At 47.9% G+C, this 20,333-nt stretch overlaps 1 protein-coding gene across 1 annotated transcript in view; it reads right to left on the reverse strand.

The window, feature by feature from the left end:
* PAPPA (pappalysin 1) overlaps positions 1–20,333 on the reverse strand; it is a 236,897-nt gene that overhangs the window by 34,342 nt on the left and 182,222 nt on the right. The window contains exons 14-17 of the mRNA XM_045563088.1: positions 17,477–17,645; positions 14,980–15,163; positions 6,783–6,993; positions 5,910–6,081 (exon numbers count right to left, since the gene is read on the reverse strand). Of these exons, the coding sequence (XP_045419044.1) occupies positions 5,910–6,081; positions 6,783–6,993; positions 14,980–15,163; positions 17,477–17,645 (736 nt within the window). The remainder of the gene's footprint in view (positions 1–5,909; positions 6,082–6,782; positions 6,994–14,979; positions 15,164–17,476; positions 17,646–20,333) is intronic.

The following is a 20,333-nucleotide window of genomic DNA, read 5'->3' on the forward strand; positions in this document are numbered from 1 at the left end:
ACCATGGACGAAAGGAGGGAGCCTACAGCATTGGTCTTGCTGCCTCTGGTTTCTCTGCCTCCTTCCTGGTTCATCTGGCACTTTCTCCTGCTAAATCTGCTTGAAAAAATGTGACACTCTTCTTCTAAGACACCTTAGCCTTCAGAATGAGGCATACTGGCAGTATGGCACTCCAGGCTTCCACAGTGAAATCTAGATGACATTTCTTGCCCTGTGTCTTGCTGCGCACATGTCCTTCCTTCTAGTCAGTGAATCACCTGGTCTCTCCTGCAACCTTCTCTTGCTGCCCCACCCCCACGCCTTTGCCCTTGCTGTGCCCGCCGCACAGCAGACTTCCCGGAGCCTCTCTGGACCTTCAAATCCTTCTTTAGGAGATCTCGGTGCAGTCAGCACTGCCCACCACCTGGTGCAGACCTCCAAAGTAGATCTTTGCTCACTGAGTCTAGTTTGACCAGAGAAGATCTGACGTTGACAAAGATCCAATCTGGGAAGACCAGAGACCACTTTTTCCAGGTGTTGTCAGGGAACCAATGGGGTATGTTTGGCTCTGAATGCACAATTCTGCATGCTGCAGTGAAATCTCTCACAAGAGGGCTGGCCATCCCATAGCAAAACAGTTTGCCTCTCTGTGCCAATGCACCTATCTCTAAAAAAGCATGCTGCACTCTCTCTTAACCTCCTCCCATTTTAGCTACACAGATCCACAAAGAGCTGAAGACATACGATAATATCAAACACCTATTATGTGCCCAGTGTTTTAAAAATCCTTTTAACAATGTAGTAGACTAGAAATTGTGTCCTTTTCACAGATTTGGAAACTGAGTCTCAGGTAGGAAGTGAAAAAGTGAGTTTTTGAGTGATGCTAGTGCAATGATGAAAAGCATGGACTTAAGCCAACCTGCCTAGGTGCAAATGCCAGCTCTGCAATGTCCTCGCTGTGTGGGTTTGGAGAAGTTCTGTAACTCTCTATGCTTCAATATCCTTGTCCGCTAACTGGGCATGAAGTTCACTACCTGAAAGAGTTGCCATGAGCATCAGGTGAGTCAGTTTATATGAAGCATTTAAAGCCGAACACGTGCACACGCTGGGACCTCCACGTGTTAGCTAAGACTCTTAACTGCTCGCATGTACTATCTCGCAGAGAACTTCAAAGTCAACCCAACCAGCAGTGCACTGTAGAAATGACAGCAGCCAGAAAGAGGAGGCAACGTGCCTGAGTCACAGCGGTTGCCAATGCCAGAGCCACTTCTCTTAACTGTAAGCCTTTAGTACGATGGAGGGGAAGGAGGAGAGGAGGAAGGAGGGGAGAAGTAGAATTAGGCTTCTTCTCCTTAGTAGAAGGGAAAATAAAACAATGGCAGAGAGAAGTGCAGTGGATCAGAGCAAGACAGAACCAGGCAGTGAGTGCAAGAGATAGATGCCAGCTTCGGAGGCAGCCTGACCTAAAAACTGGAGTCTCCTTTCCACACCGTATAACAGTTTATCCCACTGAACTTCAGCTTCCTCATCTGCAAAATGGGGCAGTAATGTCAGGTGCCATGGGCTTAAATGGAGCAATCTGTGTAAAGCACTCAGCCCAGTGCCTGCCATATGAATTAACTGCAGCCACTGTTAATCATTCGCCTCTGTTCCCAGCCACTGCCCTCCCATGCATTTCCCTTCCATATAGGGATGACGTGCAGCCCCAGGAGTGAGGATGGGTAGAAAACGTGGCTTGTGCAGTGACTTGGTTTAATACCTGGCTCTTCCAGTAACTTGTATGTCCCTTCTCCTTCCTGGGCTTCAGTGGTCTCATCCATAAAATAAGTGGGTTGCAGTGGGGGTCTCTGAGGTCTGCCTGGCTCTAACATCATGTGGGTCTGCTACTTTTCTGACTTACTCTAGGGAGCCCCTGGGTGCTTGGGTAAACATTTAACTCTGAAACCAGAAGCTGCCCCTGCTTGCCGGGGCACCGTGCTTATGTGAGCTACCCTTTGTCCAAAGCAGAGCCCATAAAGGCAGGGGCCAGCTCCAAGCCTCTGTGGCAGAGAGGCTTTTACAGCAGCCCTCTGTGATCCGTGCAATGCACTGGGTGTGCTGTGGATTCCGTTCCCACCCATCCTCTCTTGCTCCTGCTGGGTTGCTGAGACCCACCATCAAGTGCATCGTTCTGACCACAAAACACCTCTAGCCTTTGTGCTCCCTTGCTGCATGTGTCCTACAGACCCCAGGCTGGCCTTTCCCCTAACGCCCCCGCAAAGCCCCCACAGTGCTTCTCACGAGGAACTGGGCCTGAGTTATCACCTCAACCAGCCCAGGGGCATCTGAGCTGGATTAAATCCCGAGACAATTAGCACTTCTCCCCGGCCACCTGCCCTTTGCCACTAGCCTTCCCGGGAAATGTTTGGGAGCAGCGGACAGAGCAGAGCCGGGGATCAGGCTGAATGCCACCCGCTAACTTGTAGCCGTCAGCAAGAAGTTAGCCTGCCCAGGCCCTCCCTCCGCATCTGTAAAATGGGAATATTCTTTCTTTTTCAAGTATTTGTTGTGAGCTGTCCAAATGAGAGAAAGTCTGCAGCACCAGCTTGGCACCCATCAGACACTCAAAAAAAGGCTGTTATTAATAATAAAGTATTAAGGTTCTCTGCCTTGGTCTAGAGGGACAAGAACACTATAGACGCTGGAGTTGAACTATCTAATGTGGTAGCCACCGTACAAGTGTGGCTATTTACGTTTAAATTCAAATTATTTATAATTAAATAAAATTTAATATTTAGTTGGTCAGTCAGCATACTATGTTTTCATAGCCACACATGGTTAGTGACCATCATATCACACAACACAGATATGGAACATTTTCATCATAGCAGAAAGTTCTACGGGGCAGTACTGGTCTAGAGGAGCCAGAGGACTATTTATTTGACAGGTTTATTTGAGCAAGAGACCAGGTTTCACTACAGCTCATACTAGTTTCCTCACTCCACACCCTGGAGTAAGTAATGGCTGCCCCCTTCTCTGAGTTTTTGGAGCTAGCCAGCAGAGGGCTAGGTTTCAATATCTTGTCTTTGTTGCCAGGTCTTCTAGGAGTCCACATGGAGCATAAGGGATTCTCTACACTAGAATGACCTTAAGGCAGGCTAGTTCATTTGTGTCTTCCCCAAGGCTGCCACATATGGCAGCATAGGTTGTGCACTGCACAACTCCAGGGGGTACCCTACTTTCATTACCTCATTTAATCCTCACAAACAAACTTTCAGGTAGGTAGCATTCTTCCCCCCATTTTACACACAAGGAAACTGAAGCTTAAAGGGTTAAGTAGGTTGTCCCAGTCCCCCAGCTAGCAAGCCAGTGAAGCTGGGATTTGAACTCAGACTCCAGATCCAGCATCCTACTGGCTCCGGCCAAATTTATTTCCTGAACCTGCCTCAAATCTGTTTTGTCCTGTCCATCCTCAGGACTCCTGTCTTCAACCATCTCCCCTCTGGCTCCTCCCTAAGCAATGAGGAAAAGGGGGAATTTTTTTGCTTTTAGTGGCAATGGGAGGGAGTGTGTGAGTCTCTCCTACAACAGCCCCTGTCCTTTCCTGTCCAGGTCTGGGACTTGTTTGGAAAGAAAGAATCCCTGCTCCATACGAGCTGTTGGATTCAAGATGCTCTGGGCCGTACGTGCTGTGTTTACAGGCAGCAAGAGGGGATCTGAGGTGAATACTAGATTTGGCTCCCAGGCTCCTGGTCTGAGGGCAGAGGAAATTCATTTTCAGTACAAACTAGAAACGTCAATTGTATTAGGAGCCCATTTGGCACGCGCTGCCTCATTCTTTGAGCAGACAAGCAATACCCTGCTCCTTTGCGTCTAGCCTCTCTGCTGGTTGCCAAACAGAGCTGCTTGAGTCGTCTGATAAATTTACATTTTCCTCTCCTTTAAATACAAACTGGCCATGAAAGCTACTTGGCAGGCCCCAGGCAGACTGGGTTTCAGTTTGATAACATGACCATGGCCAGAATATTATTTGGCTCCGCAGTTTGGGTAACTGTTAGCAACAGTTTTATGTAAGAGAGCGAGAGGGAAGTCGATCAGCCTATGAGAGGCTGTGGTAATCTCCGGCCTTTGCTGGTTCCGGCACCGGCTTCTGCTTCCCTGGCAATGGAGGATGGGAATGAGTCCCATGGACGTGCACGGACACCCGTTAGCACGCACGGCCGAGGATTTTCAGAGGGTGGCCGTGGGACTCAGCCTGGCCACAGCTTCGGGGAGAGGGGGCCTGGATTCGGATTCTGACTCAGCTGATGCCAGCTGTGTCACCTGGGAGGGGTGGGGGAGGGTGAGTAACCTCTTTGAGGTGAGATTAGCTTGGTGTTCATTGCAGCCCTTCCTGGTGGCCTTAGTTCAACTGTCATTTCCTGAGTACCTACTGGGTGTCTGGCACTGTCCGAAGTGCTGAAGGCACAGGGACCATGGAAGATGCAGTGAGGGGGTTCACGGCCAGCATGGGACCGTGAGGTGAAAGCAAACAGTTACAATGCAGCGTGCTCAGGACACTGAGAAATGGACAGGGTGACAGGGCTGCCTTGCAAAGAATGACGAGGAGTCAGGCAGCTGGGAAAGGTGAGAGAACTGTTTCAGGCAGAGGGTGCAGAGAGGTGAGAGGGGAGATCAGTCCCACTGGTGATGGGGCAGCGGTCTTGAAGGCCACCCTAAGGAGTTGGGATTTTTTCCTAAGAGATATGGGGCGGGGAGGGGGGGGTCTCTGGTTAAGGAAGGGCTTTAAGCAAAGGGATTGTCGTGATCACTTAAATCGCTGCGGCTGCAATGTGGACATGCTGCAGAGGCAAGTGACATGTGCATGGAAATGATGAAGAAGCCATGTTGGCCCACGAAAGAGACTATGGTGGCCCAAGTTAGGGTGGCAGCCTTGGGGACAAAAGAGGACAGCTTTAGGAGACGTTCTGGAGGGAGACTAGGCAGGACGTGGTAACTGCTTGGGTGTGGGGAGAGGGAGAGAGAGGAGGTGAGGATGGAGGTCTGGCAGTACTAGGATTTGGAGGCTCATACTAGATAATGAAGACCAACAAAGGCTTACTGAGGCCCAGCTGACGGAACTCTGGCCTCACCTGGCTCACGAACCTTGCACACCTGAGAAACATGGGGCCTGGGCTATAAACTCTAAATGTTTGCTCCTGTTATGATGCAGAGCCTTGTGGACTTAAGGTTTCATTGGAGCCAGCTGGTCCCTCATTCCCCTTTCCTATTCTTGATTCCCGACCTATCCTTTTGGGTGGCAAGGGGAAGGGTGGGGATTAAGGAAAACTCATTCACAGAACTCCTTCCGCAGAGGCAGGCAGAAGTGCTGGGCTTTCTCTCAGTTACACGTGGATTGAGATAAAATTCACACCCTGCCAGCTCCTTCTGACCTCCCTTTCTTCCACAGAGTCCTCAAAACTCTCCTTCTAATCTAAATATGGTCCCCTTTCTCTTCATGCTTCAGGAGCCAATTGATGTCTAAAAATAGTGGTAGTCTTGTGATTTTAAATACTTCAAGGACCAACATGGGCGGTGATGGGGGCAGAGAACTGGCAAAAGAGACTTAGTCACTCTTATCAGAGTAACTTAACTTTGATTAACTTCATACATTGGGATTTCACGTATGATTTCTTTTGTAAGGGTTCCAGCGCTTAAAAAAAATCAAAGCTAAGAATCTCCAAATAAATCAAATACGGTGTTGTAGGGAGGGAAGTGAGGCTCAGAGAGATTATAAAAGAAGACAATTAAAGCCCAATTTCTTAACGTCTGCATTGGTGATATTGCCTTTGTACATTTCGGGCCTAGGTACACAGTCTCCTGGGGAAAGTGGTTCTTAAGGAATAGGCTGGTCTTTGGTCAACAGAGAAGAAAAAGGCCAGAGTACTGGTCTCAAGTTCCAGGAAGCTTACCTGGGAGGCATCGCTGTCCTCGCACTTGATCCGACACTCGCTGTTGAACTGGAAGCCGTTGGTGCACTGGTAGAGCCCGTGGAATTTGGGTGGAGGCGGGTCACAGGTCACAGGAACACAGGCTCCCTCCTGCCAGCTGCCGTCTTGGGTACACTGGGTCTTGAAGGCCCGTCTTCAAGGAAGAGACGGAAGAGGGGACATCTCAAGGACCAAGTGGCCAGACCCAGGCCCTCCCCAAACGCCACCAGCTGGCCCCACCTTTCCGTTTCCCGTTCTTGATTCCCTACCTGTTCTATTGGGAGAGGGGTGGCATAGGTAGGGATTAAGGAAAAGTCATTCCCAGAACTCCTTCAGCAGGAGCAGGCAGAAATGTCAGACTTTCCGTCAGTTACATGCGGGTGAGATAAAATTCGTGCCCCTCCAGCCCCCGGTCTCTCCCTTCCTGCAGAGAATTCCGATGGAGGCCGGCACCAGGAGGCTACTAATACCAGCCATGGATGGAACCGCTGCTGTGCGCAAGGCACTTTGCAAGCCCTTTACAGGTGCATCCTCATTTATTCCCCACAGCAACCCTCTGTGGCAGCTGTTATCCTTACATTCATTATTGAAAAATGGAAGACCAGAGAAGTGAAGTCACCTGCCTGAGATCACACAGCCGGTAGCTGCCAAGATGAAACTTAAACCTAGTTCTGTTTGACCCAGACCTGATGGTATTAACAGCGTCCTTCCAGCTTCTCACAGAACAGAATGGGATACATGGCTGGCATTGCCGCCGGCAGAGACACGGGGGCTTCCTTCCAATCAGGCAGCCAGACCCGACTTGACTCTTTTCCTCCCCAGACCCCATGAGTTTGCATTACTGACCCCACTTACTTCTTCGACTTTCGCGAGGAGCCGGGCACATGGTATCCAGGTTTGCACTTGTACTTGCAGAAGGAGCCCACCTTGTGCTTGTTTTCCCGGCACCGGGCAGTCTGGAGGTCCGCGTTAGGCACCGGGGGCGGAGCGAGGCACATGAGCTCACACAGGGCCTCCGGGAAGGACCACAGCCCGTCCTCCATGCAGGCCAGGAGGCTGTTGTTGCCTGGGGGAGACGGGCAGGCCGGGTTAGCAGAGGGAGGAGTCTCTGACAGCCGAACTGAGCCACAGGCTGCCTGGATTTCAGGGGACTTGAAGAATCAGAGGACCCCTCATGTGGAATTGCAACCCTTTCCACTTCCAACCAAGGGGCCTAGGGAGATTAAGAGAGCTGCCGCAAAGAGGAGACCTAAATTGGAAGCGTGAATTACGCCTGCATCTGCAGTGAATTAAAATCCAAGGCTTCTGACTTCTGATTCTGCACCTCTTAGGGTGCGCAGAAAAAAGACCTCCACAATCCTTGAATCCATGCTCCTTGCTTTCCAGGTGGGCACCTGAGCCCAGAAGTGAAGGTACTTGCCTTCTATTAATAACAGTTGACAGCATAAGCTCCTATCAGAACCTGCTGCAAGCTCTAACATCAGTGTGCTGTGTGACCTCAAGCTGCCACTCCCCCTGTCCTGCCTCCCCTACCCGCACACACACCATGCCTGGAAGTGACAGCATCGTGTTATCAGGAGGTCTGATTTTCTGTTCGGGCCCCAGTGCTCAGTGAAGCTTTGCCAAGGCAGCTGAGAGAGCAGCACTTCCCCTGCAGCCTGTGCCAGCTCCGACAGAAGTGCTGATTGCCATCGGGAAGCTGGCCTGATGGGGAGCGTTGCAAATAAAAGTAAAACACGGGAGTTGGGCTTTTCACTGCCAGCTCATATATTATCGAGGCACAGCCTGCCCAAAACCTCCCCAAGACAGTTAGAAGAGGACAAGAAACTTGTGATTCTCCACCAAACTCTCCTCTTCCCAGTGATTACTGAATGGTGTTGACAACCAGTGCTGGAAGTACATGGGAGGCTCAGGGATTTGAAGGTTGGAGAAGTGAAGTGACGGGAAGGAACTGACATTTATTGAGCAGTTACTACGTACTAAGTGCTTCTGATAGGCAACCTCATTTATTGTCACAACAAACAGTGCACTTAGCATGACAGTGCTCATTTGGGAATGAAGACTCAGAGAATGAGGTGACGATCACATTGTCGTAGTTTGCAAAAGGCATAACTGAGGCTCAAAACCAATTTTGTCTAACTACAGAGATGGTTGTTTTCAATGGGAAGTTGGCTATATACACTCAGCAGAGCCCTTAGTATCCACTCTGGGAGAGTCAAACCTCAAATTTCCTGTCTGCACAAAGGAAACAATTGCTCCTGCTTTTCAAGATGCTAAGAAGATGAATTGAAACAACATTTATGAAAAGTGCCCATAAAATGCTGTCAATGTCCTTGTTTTCTTCTTAACGTCTTCCCTTCCTCCCTCCCTGTCCCACTCTCCCTTTCCTTCCTCACTTCCTCCCTGTCTCCTCCATCTTAACCTTTTACCCTCATTAGCAGATCAGAAAGGACCATGTGAGTTGCATCAAAGCCTTCATTCACTCAACAAGCATCTCTTTAGTGTTTACTATGTGCCAGAGACTTTTATATGTTGGGGGAAAAGTAGTGACCAAAACAAAATAACACTAACCAAAAATGATTTACTAATTTACTAAGAAGTGAATTATCTAATGTGCTAGAAGGTGGCAAGTACTATTAAGAAAAATAAACCAGGAAAAGGAAGAAAGGGGAGAGAGTACTTTGCAACTTTATGGAGGCTCCTCCCATCCCTATTCATCTTCTTCTTTTCCCTCCAGTGTGTGACTCATCTGGTCAGCAGAAGGCAATTTGATGTTTGTAAACCCCACAGCGGATCCCACATGATAAACTGTGATGCTGACAACTGTAGACATTTCACATGAAGAAAGAGAGTAAAGTGCAAAGAAGGACTCATTTGGCTTCCACAGAAGCACAGAGGCTTCCAGAACACCAGGGACTACAAATTCCTTTTCGCATTGCCTTTGTCACTGGGGCATGATTGCTTTGGGGTGCCTAGGCACAGCATAAGCTTAGTAGGAAGGGGAGCTGTAAAAGGTGCAGGGGGCATACTTCTCCAAGTTGCCTAAGAGGGATAAAATATCTGTGGAAAAAATCTTGGGACTCTTAAAAAGTACATCATATCGCTATGCAAATTGTAAATTGTGAAGGGAAAGTCATGGTTTTCCCATGGAAAGATAACATAAAAATGGCAAAATGTTAATCAAAAGAGAAAATGTAAACCAGAAATGTGCACTCTGGGAGAGAGTGAATAGGAGTTAGCAGTGTACCACAGTTAAGTAAAGCAGGAACTGTGATTCAGGACCATGGATATGCCCCAACCCTGGCGACAAATGCCAGGAGATGCGGACGCTGAACTGTGCCGCATCGGTATCTCCATGCACCAGCTGTAGCCACTACCCTGCACCCACCATGTGGCTTCGAAGAAAGTACTGTAGGATACTCCCCTCTGTGCCCTTCCCTTATTTTCTTGGCATTGACCTCTGTTCTCTGAAGGATGTTTACTGCACTGACAACTCTCTGCCTGAGGCTTTCTGTTCTGCTCGTGGATGCATTCTCTGCTCACATGCAGGCCGGCCTCAAGGTACTGAGGAGTTCATGTCCTTGTCCACCCGTGATGGGGTTGGTGTATTCACGTGCCAGTTTCCACAGCTGCAGTAACTCGGAGGCACGTTCTACACATCCCGAGAGCTCCCCAGAGGGACTGAGCTCTAGTTGCCCACGGTGGTCACTGGCTTTAGAAGAGGCCCTGGTTGACTTTTGTCAATTCCGTGTCTCCCATCCTATTCCCCTACCCGTGTTTCCTGGGGGAACATGACTCAGGACATAAAGCGAAGGCATGTCTGAGCCTGGAGTTCCTGATAGAAGGATAAGAAGGTCGATATCACAGATTAGGTTCCAACAAGTTTGGGGACCCTATGCCTTTATTTGTTCATCTTGTAAAGTCAGGAAAATAAATCTTGCTCAGCCTGTCTACAAATGCGGCTGAGGAAATTTCAATATCTAATGAGCATTAAAATAATTATAAACCTGTAGCAATGTCAAAAGAGAGGCACTTATTTTTATTATTTCATTTAAAAGATTGCCCAGAAGACCAAGTCTCTTCGGGAGTGCCTTTAATTAACATAGAACAGAGCCCAGGGAAGGAAATGTCAGACCTTCAGTCTGTTTTCTTTTTTTTTTTTTTTTTTTTAGCACTTGTCACATGGTGCTGGCAGTGCCTGGATCATAAGGCAGGGGCTACATCTTGTTCGTTCTTTATTCTCAGAGCTTCGCCTACTGTCAGGCACATAGCGGGTCCTCAGTATCCGTTAGTTGAATGCATAACGGATTATGAATTTATCTGTGACCTTGAACAAGTCACCTAACCTGTTTGGGCTTAAACCAAAACCATCTCTGAGTTCTTATCCAGCTCTAACATGTCAGGATGTGAAAGGATATTGGCCACTCTATTGCTTGGAGAAAACAAAAATGCAGCTAGCTAGACTGGAATAGGACGAACAGGCAGTCACGAGGCTGTGTTAGCCAAATGCTAGTCCGAGTGGGATTGCGAGGAAATTTGATTTTATTGCTAGTGGTAAGGAACAGACCTTAACAGAAGCTACAGACAAAGAAGACAGACTAAGAAGGACGAGAGGTGCAAATAGAAGAGAGGCCAGGTGGGGCAGACAACGAAGGCAGAAAGGATTTCAGGCTGGCTGTTTTCTCAAAAATAGTCCACTGAACTTCATCCACCGCTGGGGGTGGAGAAAGTTGGGAAGAAGTCGAGGAAGAAATGAAGCCACCAAGAAAAGCATGCGATCCTCTGCTGATTGTAGTTCCAAAAGCACATTTATAGCCTCCAAGAATCCCAAGGCATTAAAAATCACAACTGAGTGGGGCTTAGTAGCCCCAGAAAGGAGGTCAATTGCTCGGTAAAACTGGGCTCTGACAGCTCCAGCCTGGGTGAATCAGATTGCATTTTGATTTTTTAATGGTCCATTTTTTTTTCCTAAATGTCTGAAAAGCATTCTACCAATGGCCATCTGTAATTGAGTCCAGGGGGCAGATCAAGGAAGAATTACGGGAGCCATCTCCTTGATCCTCCTTGTAACCCAATTCATCATTAATCCGATTTTATAGGTGAAAACACTGAGATCCTATGAGTGTCTAACTAGCTGTTGCTCAAAGGAGGGTTGGGCTCAGCCAGGTCTGCCTGACATTGAGGCGACCTCTTGATCCCACTATGGAGCTTTTACCCATGAGCATGGATGAAGAAGAACTGCTGTTCAGAGAAGATCTCACAGAGTCAGGAATCTAGAGCAGCAGCGTATTCCAAAGTGAAGGACTAGCCAAACAACAAGATTTCACCATCCCCACTCCCTCCCTACTATCCAGAATGATTTCCCTCACTTCCAAATTTCTTTACCAAAGGGCCCCATTTATCATTCCAAATGTTAGACACAAAAGAAAGAGGATGTTTTAAGACACAGTCATTTTCAAGAATAATTGATGGAGAACCCTTCCTAAGAAGAGGAAGAAAGGAGGCTGGAGCGTTGGACACTTGCTGTGCAGGCAGGGATGAGGGGATGCAAATGGCGGACACGAGTTAGACTATTTCACCTGTGCAAGCAAGAGGGTTAAATGCTGGGTACTGTGGGATGTGGCTCCTCTCCACGTGCACCCAGCTCCCCTGCTATCTTCAGTAAAGTCTAAGACCTCAGAAAATGCCCTACGGGATTGAGTACCTAATAGAAACTAGTGAATAGGCTAAGTTTTATATCTGAGTTAAAACAGTCAAAGCTGAGATAGAAAAGGCAACAACAAGAGCTGAAGTTAAAAGCAGGCCTGTTAAACATCTTTGTAGGAGGGGGGCACACTTACTTTAGATGGGGGCGTTAAATGCCCCCAACATGGGTGAGTTGGGGTTGATTGAGTGACGTTAAGTAACGTTGCATTTTCAGCCACTTAATTCAGCATTTATAATTTTGATTTTGAGGTCGTCTTTTTTTGAATTTGAGAGGATTTTTCCCCACATGCAATTTTGTAGACTCTGTCTGTGCTCATTCGGTAAAGGATCCCAGCAGAAGTGATACCCAGGTTGTGAATTCTTAGGATATTTTGCATAAATCTTGAAGGAGGGTTGGAATGTAAGTGATAGCCAGGATATTTGAGAAAAAATTCACCTGGAATATAAGAAGCAAGCGGGTCTGTGGTGCTACTTAGGTTACACTAGGTTTCTAGGGACCACGGTCCACTGATGGGCCTGGCTGGGGGCTGCTCTGCTGAAGACACCAAGCTCTGTGTCCGGAGAGGAACGTGGAGGATGGAGCATGTCTCCACAGTGCCAAGTACCAAGGACTTCAGGGGACAAACAGGTCAGGGGCTGAGAGATCGGCCCCTGCTCAGCTCTTTAGGAGGTTGTCTCTTGGAGAAAAGGACTATTTACTAAGCACTTTCTCCAGCTCCGGCATTTTACACCCTTCCTCTCTTTAATGCTCAACCTGACCTCTGGCAACATGGGCACCCATAAGCCTGTTTTACACATGAGGACATTGGGACACATAGATGTAAAACTGCTTACCTAAGATCAAGCGCTTGGTAAGGGGCAGAGCCAGGGGTGGACGCCTGGTATTTCTGATTCTAAAGCTATTGCTCTGTTTTTGCTTAAACCATTGCTGTGAGGAAAGGGAAAACAAAGGGTGGCAGGGAGGGAAGGGAAGCAAACAAAAGAAGAAGGGGAACATTTTGTTTTGATCACCTCTTTGCCCCCTGGCATGAGAGGGGCAGCAAGTGAGGTGGCATCATCAAGCTCAAGAGAGAGGTCGCAGGACCTTCACCCAGTGCTTGGTGCCAGTACATCCAAGCAGAAGGGACAAACAGGAATTGGAGCACCAGATGACGCTGACAGCCACATTGCATGAAACGGCAATTGGTCCTAGCAGGCCAATGTGGCGACTGGAGAGATATTTCCCTGTACTGCCAAGGGAAGAGCAAAGGTGCGGTCACCAACTATCAGAATGATGGTCCTCCTGAGGACCCCGGCCACAGCAGGGCCCCTCCCCCCAGCCGCAGTCGGCAGCAGAAGGGTCTGCATCGCCCTGATTAAGGATGATTATTAGCCACATGAGGCTGTGATAATCTATGCTAATTTATACACCTCCCTTTCCCAGGGGCCTCTGATTGAGAGAAGTGTGATTTGCTAGTCTGGAGTTATTAATACATTCCACACCTGGGTGAATGGGGCCAAGGGATGGGCTTGCATGGCCTGAAAGTTGGTTTGCAATTTCCACTCATCTCTTCACATCTCTCTGATCTAAATCATCACAGTAGCTCAAATGAAAATGTCTATAACTTTTTTTTTTATCCAAATCTTCTTGGGTTAAAAATGAGCAGAGCTAAGGGATGCCTCCCAGAAGTGCTCTCTGCCTTTTATGGGGAGCAGTTTAGTGAGCTTGCTGGCTATTGCATTCCTTCCTTAGAAGAAGCATTTCTTGGCATGTTTCTCTGCTTGACCAATTCATCCAGCCATGTAATCAATACATCTATGGTCTTACTGCGTGCCAGGTCCTGGGTTCGCCGACAGCCACACGGAAAGGGATTAGGCACAGCCACTGACTTCAAGTGACTCAAGTCCATGCGGGCCTCCTAATCTTTTGGAGTCATGTAACCCCTTAAAACTTGAAAACTATTGACCCTCTCCAAGTATCAAAATGCCTGGAACTCATGCATGCACAATATTACATCTAACTTAGGGGAATTCACAGACCTCTCCCAGGTTCCCCACACCCATCAGAGCCCATTCATGCACACTCTATAGAATGATGGACCCAAAAGTGGGATCCTGTACTCAGAGCCCATTCATGCACACTCTATAGAATGATGGACCCAAAAGTGGGATCCTGTACTCAGAGCCCATTCATGCACACTCTATAGAATGATGGACCCAAAAGCGGGATCCTGTACTCAGAGCCCATTCATGCACACTCTATAGAATGATGGACCCAAAAGCGGGATCCTGTACTCAGAGCCCATTCATGCACACTCTATAGAATGATGGATCCAAAGCGGGATCCTGTGCTCAAGTGAGACATGATTTTAGGTATTTGATGAAGGAGCAATGTTTCCTCTGTGAAGGGAGGAAGTCCTGGCACCTCTGAAAATAAATCCAGTGAAGGAAAGTTGACCTGGCCCCTCTGAAAATAGGCTCTCATGTCAAAATCCAATACTCAACTAGAAACCAGGAGGTTTTGTCCTGAACTTGCTGCTTATTTGCTCTGTGATTTTGTACAAGTTCCTTCCTTTCTCTTGCTGGACTTCTGTTTATCAATATTCCTAAAATAATTTTGTTATTCTTGATGAGTTCTAAGAGACCTTCCAGTCCTGACATTCCAGGACACCCAGGCCAGCCACTCACTCATTTCTAAAAGTTGTTCTCTTCTCCTGTATGCCAGACTCACTCTTATTCCTCTCAGTAGCCCTGCTGCTACTGAGCTCAGGAGGATGGCAGATACCTCCTGCCCCCACCTCCTCCTCTCCGCCCAACCAGCTATTCCTAAGGAGGAGCAGTCAGTGTTTGAGAAAGAGAGACCTGGGCTCCAGTGTGGTCCCCACTACTAATAGTGTGACCTTGGACAAGTTCTTTAAACTCTCTGAGGCTTGGTTTCCTCCTCTGTGAAATGAGAATAACAATCACCTTAACCTCTTAAGGCTCACATGGTCCTAATCATACGCAGTGAACTAGATGCATCAGTCCCACATGTAACTCTCTTTTCTTTTTCTCCTTTCCTTCTTCCTGTCCTCCTTCCTCTCTCTCTCTTTTTTTTTCTTTTTTGCAAGATTTGCAAGGTCTTGGAGGAGGTTTCACTGTCATACTTGTCTACACCTTATTTTTTTCTTGGCTGCATAGTAGGGCAGTTTGCACAAATACAATTGGTAGAAAGAAATCAGGAGCACAGACAAAACCTCACCCAACCCTTGGTGTTCGAGACCCAGAAGGAGGGCCCAGAAGCAGCCTCCAGGTTTCTCACAGACAAAGGCGGGGGCAAGCTGAGGGGCCCCCTTGAAGCCCCCCTTGAGCAAAAGGCTTCAGATACCTTTCAGCTGTGCAGGGTGACGGCACTGGAAGGAACACGTGCTGCCAAAGGTCGTGCCCTCGGGGCAGGAGAAGGACGCTGCGTAGACATGATGGTGGTCCGGGATGCCACAGTCCACTGGCTCACATGCCACCTGCTTGTTCCACTTGCCCTCGGCGCAGGTCACTGTGACACTGGGTCCTGTCTGAAAGGCAGAGACAGGCACAGTGAGGAGGGAAAGACAGCCCCAGAGGTGGAGAAATACCCGCCTCGGCCAGGCGGTTCAGTCTTGTCCAGGCACCAGCAGACCAATGCTCAATGTTTAGCTCACGTTTAATGATTCCAACTGCTTGAATCAGATATTTCAGTTCCCACTTAAAGACACAGAAGCTGAGACTCAGAGGCATTACATGATCAGCCCCAAGTTACCAAGCTGGAAAGAAGGTAAGTGGGACTCTAACCCAAAGGCTTTGCTCTTAACTGCTGTCTACAGAGTCTCCTAGATCCTGATTTCCATTTTATTGATGAGAACTTTGAGACTCAGAGATCCCACAGGGCATGATGATTTCTTTCACAAAACAGACTCTGAAACACGATGCCATGGTCGGGCACCTGGCCTTGATCCTTGTATGTTTCCTGGGCTCTGGAGGACGTTACCAGGAGCATATTGTAGTGCTTGGCACACAGTAGGTATTGCCTTGGGATACAGGAGACCTGGATGTTTGTCCTCTGTGTTATGAGACCACAGGCAAGTCCCTTTCCTTACTTGAGTCCTCCCACTGGCAAAATGGATGGATTGAACTCAAGCATTGCTCTAAGAGCCACTCCCCCTGCTCTGAGATTCGATGGCTCAATAGCCAAGAGAGAAGGACATGAAGGAGGAGCAGGGCTGGGAAAGATGAAAGAGTTGACAGAGATTTGAACCAAACTGGGGGACGGCAGGGCTGTGTAGGCGGAAGGGCGAGGCCAGGCTGCAGAGCCAAGGGAAGGACAGCCATCGGCAGCCCGGAGGCTTCCGTTCAAGGAGGAAGCTGCCAAATCCCAGGGCACTGGGGATGCCAAATGTTGATCTGGGATTTTAAAAGCAAAGGACGTGTTCCTCTCTTAAGCACACATCAAAGGGATGCGTGTTTAAGAGCAAGGTCCCTCACTGCCAAAACAGTCTAATTGTTTCTATAGGAGTTCAGACCTGCCACGTCTGACACACGGAGGTAGGTGTCTAAGATGAGCAAGCGCAGAAGCTCTGTACAAATAATCATTCCTGGCAATAAGGAACGTGCCCTGCGTGCTTGCAGTGTGAAGGCGAGTCCAATGGTTGGCCCTGGAGAAAGCTGCATCTAGCAACAGAGCTCTGGGACCCTCAAGTCCCGGGGCTGAAAAGACCTTCAGCCGCCAGCTTGTCCCACTCCCCTATGTCCCACCTGAGACCTCATAGCAATGTCTGGCTGAAGCAACATTCTGCTCCAAACCACCGACGACCACCAGTCTCATGCAGGACACATCCGCCTTCCATGAGCTCCTCTGATGACATCCTGAGGGATCTGCCTGCTTCCAGTCTCACAGCTGGACTCCAAGCCACACCCACGTGGGCAGCCAGGAGAGCCTCTGCCAGCTATGATCTGGCAATGGCGCTTCCATCAACAGCTCCCTGCTGCCCTAAAGATAAACCCCATGCTTCCTGACTAAGCTGACAGGGCCCCTGCACCAGGGGACTCAGCTTGTCCCTCCAGCCTCATCATCTGGGTGAGTTTAGAAAACGGAAAAATTTCCACTTGTGGCATGTTTTTTCTCACCAGTGGGCTTCCACATACTATTTCTGCCTGTGCCTGGTGCATATATTTCTTCCTTCTCCTCAATACACACCCCTTTGCCTATTTATCTAGTTCTGTATTTTTATGTCGCTTCGTCCAGGGTACTGTCCTTGAATCTCCCTGTGCTTCCACAATGCCCCACACTTCCCTTTGTGGTATTTTTCACACTGTGAAGTCATTACTCATTAATTCTTTGACTTTCCCTCTCCCACTGGGCGCTAAGCTCCTTCAAAGGAGGGACTAGGTTTATCTTAATGACTTAATTTTCTTTAGCACCTCCCACAGCATCCAATTTACAGCAAAGAGATGTTTTGCAGTGAACTAGTGAATGAATGAACACCTCATTGACAGATGGCTCCCCTCTTCCTAAAGCTGCCCATTCAATGATGGCAGAGCTCCACCTCTAAGAGATTCATTTTAAAATATTCAGCCCACGGTCTTGCAGACTTGCAACCTACACAGAAACACTGGTAAGTATTGTATGGAATCCTACTCTGCACATGGACCCTTCTCTTAGAGATTCTAGATTGACTGGTTGCTTGACTGATTCATTTCTTTGCCCATTTAATCAATAAATATTTATTGAGCAGCTACTATGTGGCAGCACTATTTTAGGTGCTGGGGATTCAGCAGAGAACGTGTTCAACACCTAGTAAGCCTTCCCTGGTCTGGAGCAGGGGAGAGCTGAGCTCAGCACCTGTACACACCTGGCTCTTGATCAGCTCATCATCCCGCTGTATCTGGAGCACGTAGCCCGTTCGGCAGCTCACAGTACACTGGGCGCCGTGGTAGCGGTCGCTGCTGGAGCAATTGAGAGATGCGTTCTCCACAGCCAGCTCCGGGCAGTCAGTGGCCTCACATGCGAAGTGCACACAGCTGGAGAGGAGAGAAACAAGAGGGGGAGAGGGAGTTTTTGCACAGGACAACTGCACTCCAGCTGGAAGATAAAGGCTAAGGGTCTCTCTCTCTCCAAAATTTCAGGAGAGTAAGGCTGAGAAAAGGAAGGGTGCCGGCGGAGGCAAAGAAGCCCCTGGAGGCAGTGGTTAAAGTGTATCATTAAGAGCACAAGTTGGCCGGGCACAGTGGCTCACGCCTGTAATCCTAGCACTCTGGGAGGCCGAGGCGGGTGGATCGCTCGAGGTCAGGAGTTCGAGACCAGCCTGAGCAAGAGCAAGACCCCGTTTCTACTAAAAAAAATAGAAAGAAATTATATGGACAGCTAAAAATATATATAGAAAAAATTAGCCGGGCATGGTGGCACATGCCTGTAGTCCCAGCTACTTGGGAGGCTGAGGCAGGCGGATCGCTTGAGCCCAGGAGTTTGAGGTTGCTGTGAGCTCGGCTGACGCCATGGCACTCACTCTAGCCCGGGCAACAGAGTGAGACTCTGTCTCAAAAAAAAAAAAGCACAAGTTATAAAGACAGACAAATCAGGGTTCAAATCTTGCCATTTGAAAACATTGTATGTTATCAAGTTTCAAACCTTGCAGAGCCTCAGCTGTTCTATTTGTGAAAAGGGGACCATTGTGATTACAGTGAGTATTTATTGAGTTTCCTATCTGCTAGGCACCAGGTTGAGTAAAAGCCTCTGTATTTTTTAAGAGTACCCACTTCCAAGGGTCGCTGTGAGAATCAAATCAGTTAGTTTAGAAAAAGCACATGGCAGAATTCCTGGCATATACTAAGCACTCAATAAATGGTAGCTGATGTTATAAATACATGTATGCTCCATTGTCTAGGAACTGTGACTTTGGTAAGGTGCGTCGCCACTCTGAGCTTCAGTGTACTCTCAAATGTAGCCAACCTCATAGAGCCACAGACTCAACTCGGGTGATAGATGTGGAAGTCCTTTATAAACTTTAATGTGACTTTTGAATTGTTAGCGAAGTTGTACAGAGACCCTGCCTTGCCTCTTGCTGCAGCTGGCCCTACCTTTGTGCCAGTCTGAATCCTACCCATTCTTTAAGTCCAAGCTCCATGTAAATTTCTATAGGAAGCTTTTCCGTGTCCCCAGGTGAGCTCCCTCACAGGTATTCCACCCTCCTTTCTCTAATACTGTTGCCTTATGCTTGTTGTATTGAAAACACAGATCTTTGGTGCCCACCACATACTGGATTGCATGCTAATCCTTAAGAATGCAAAAAGAAACAACATAAAATCCTGTGCTTGGATGATCATGCCATTTATATAATATTGCAGTTACGCAAGCACTTAGTAACATTAGTTACTGTTCACTGATTGCTTATATACATGAGCTCACTCCTTCCTCACAACAACCCTATGAGCTAAGTGTTATTCGTTTTACAGTTGGACAAATTGGGGACCAGCAAGATTAAATTACTTGTTTAAGTGCCCATACAGATGTGTGACTCCAAAATCTTTTTTGTTAAACTTGCCTCACTCCTGGACTAGAATGTCCTTGAGGGCAGAGATAATGCCTTTTTCATCTTGATATGCATTGCACTGCCAATAAAAACAGCTTGTACACAAATTATTTCCTAAGTAGCAAGAAACAAACGGTGGCAGCGCCTTGCAATAGCTCTTAAGTGCTTTACAGAAGTTGATTCTTAACACTGGAAGTTTCTAGGGAACAGTTTTCTCTGACTTCTCCCTCTCTGGCTGTATCTACACCAACACCTGCATGGATAGCTAGATTTGAATCCAGAATCTCAAGGCTTTTATTTTCCTGTTTTTACCTAGAAGACAGGGAGCCATTCTGGCCAAAGCAGCTTTAGAAGAACTTTCCTGTTTTTTTCTTGCTGTCAGTTTCAGGACACCCCGTTGAGGGTTTTACCGGGACATATCCGCATCCTCTACCTCCTGCTCAAAAATATAGTGAGAAATAAAGTGGGGGAGGGTGAGGAACTAAAAGCCTCTAAAACATACAAAAGTAGACAAACAAGTTTACTTTTTAAAATACTCAAAAAAGAGCAAGCATTTAATTTAGGTCTCAGACCCTCATTGATGTGGGCTGTGCACTCTCTGCACACCCACTTCCGAAATGCAGGACAATGGCATTAAGTGACACTTGCTGAGATACTGTGATACTCCGCCCTTTGCTCTTAGTCCTGAGGGTCTCAGAATTGCACCATGTGGAGCCCTCGAAGAGGCTGTAACTGTGGAGTCAATGCAAGGGCTTTGACACCAAACAATGCATCTGTTCATGTGGTGTAAGCACCGAGGAAGGAGCCACATGGTTCCAATTTAGATAGATTTACTCTGTAAGCTACCAGCTCCCAACCTGTGCTTTAGGGTTTGGGCATTCTCACTTTGCACTCCCAGGAGGTACTGGGCTCTTAGGAGGACACAGAGGGAAAGATGGCTTTCTTCTAAGTTGCGGGCCCAGTAAGGTGAAAACAGCACCCTCTCCCATTGTTCTGTGCACGTTAAAGTTCTTCTTCATAGGAAAATGAAAATCTGAAATGCTTCATTTCCTAGAATGGAAAGAGCACAAGGCTTCTCAATCAGGGGAATCTGGGTTCCAGCCCCAGCTCTGCCATCAATCAGTTCTTTGACCTTGGAAATTTATAGAACACGCTGAGCCTCAGTTTCCCCATCTATAAA

The sequence above is a fragment of the Lemur catta genome, chromosome 10 (assembly GCF_020740605.2).
Source record: "Lemur catta isolate mLemCat1 chromosome 10, mLemCat1.pri, whole genome shotgun sequence".
Taxonomy (NCBI): Eukaryota; Metazoa; Chordata; class Mammalia; order Primates; family Lemuridae; genus Lemur; species Lemur catta.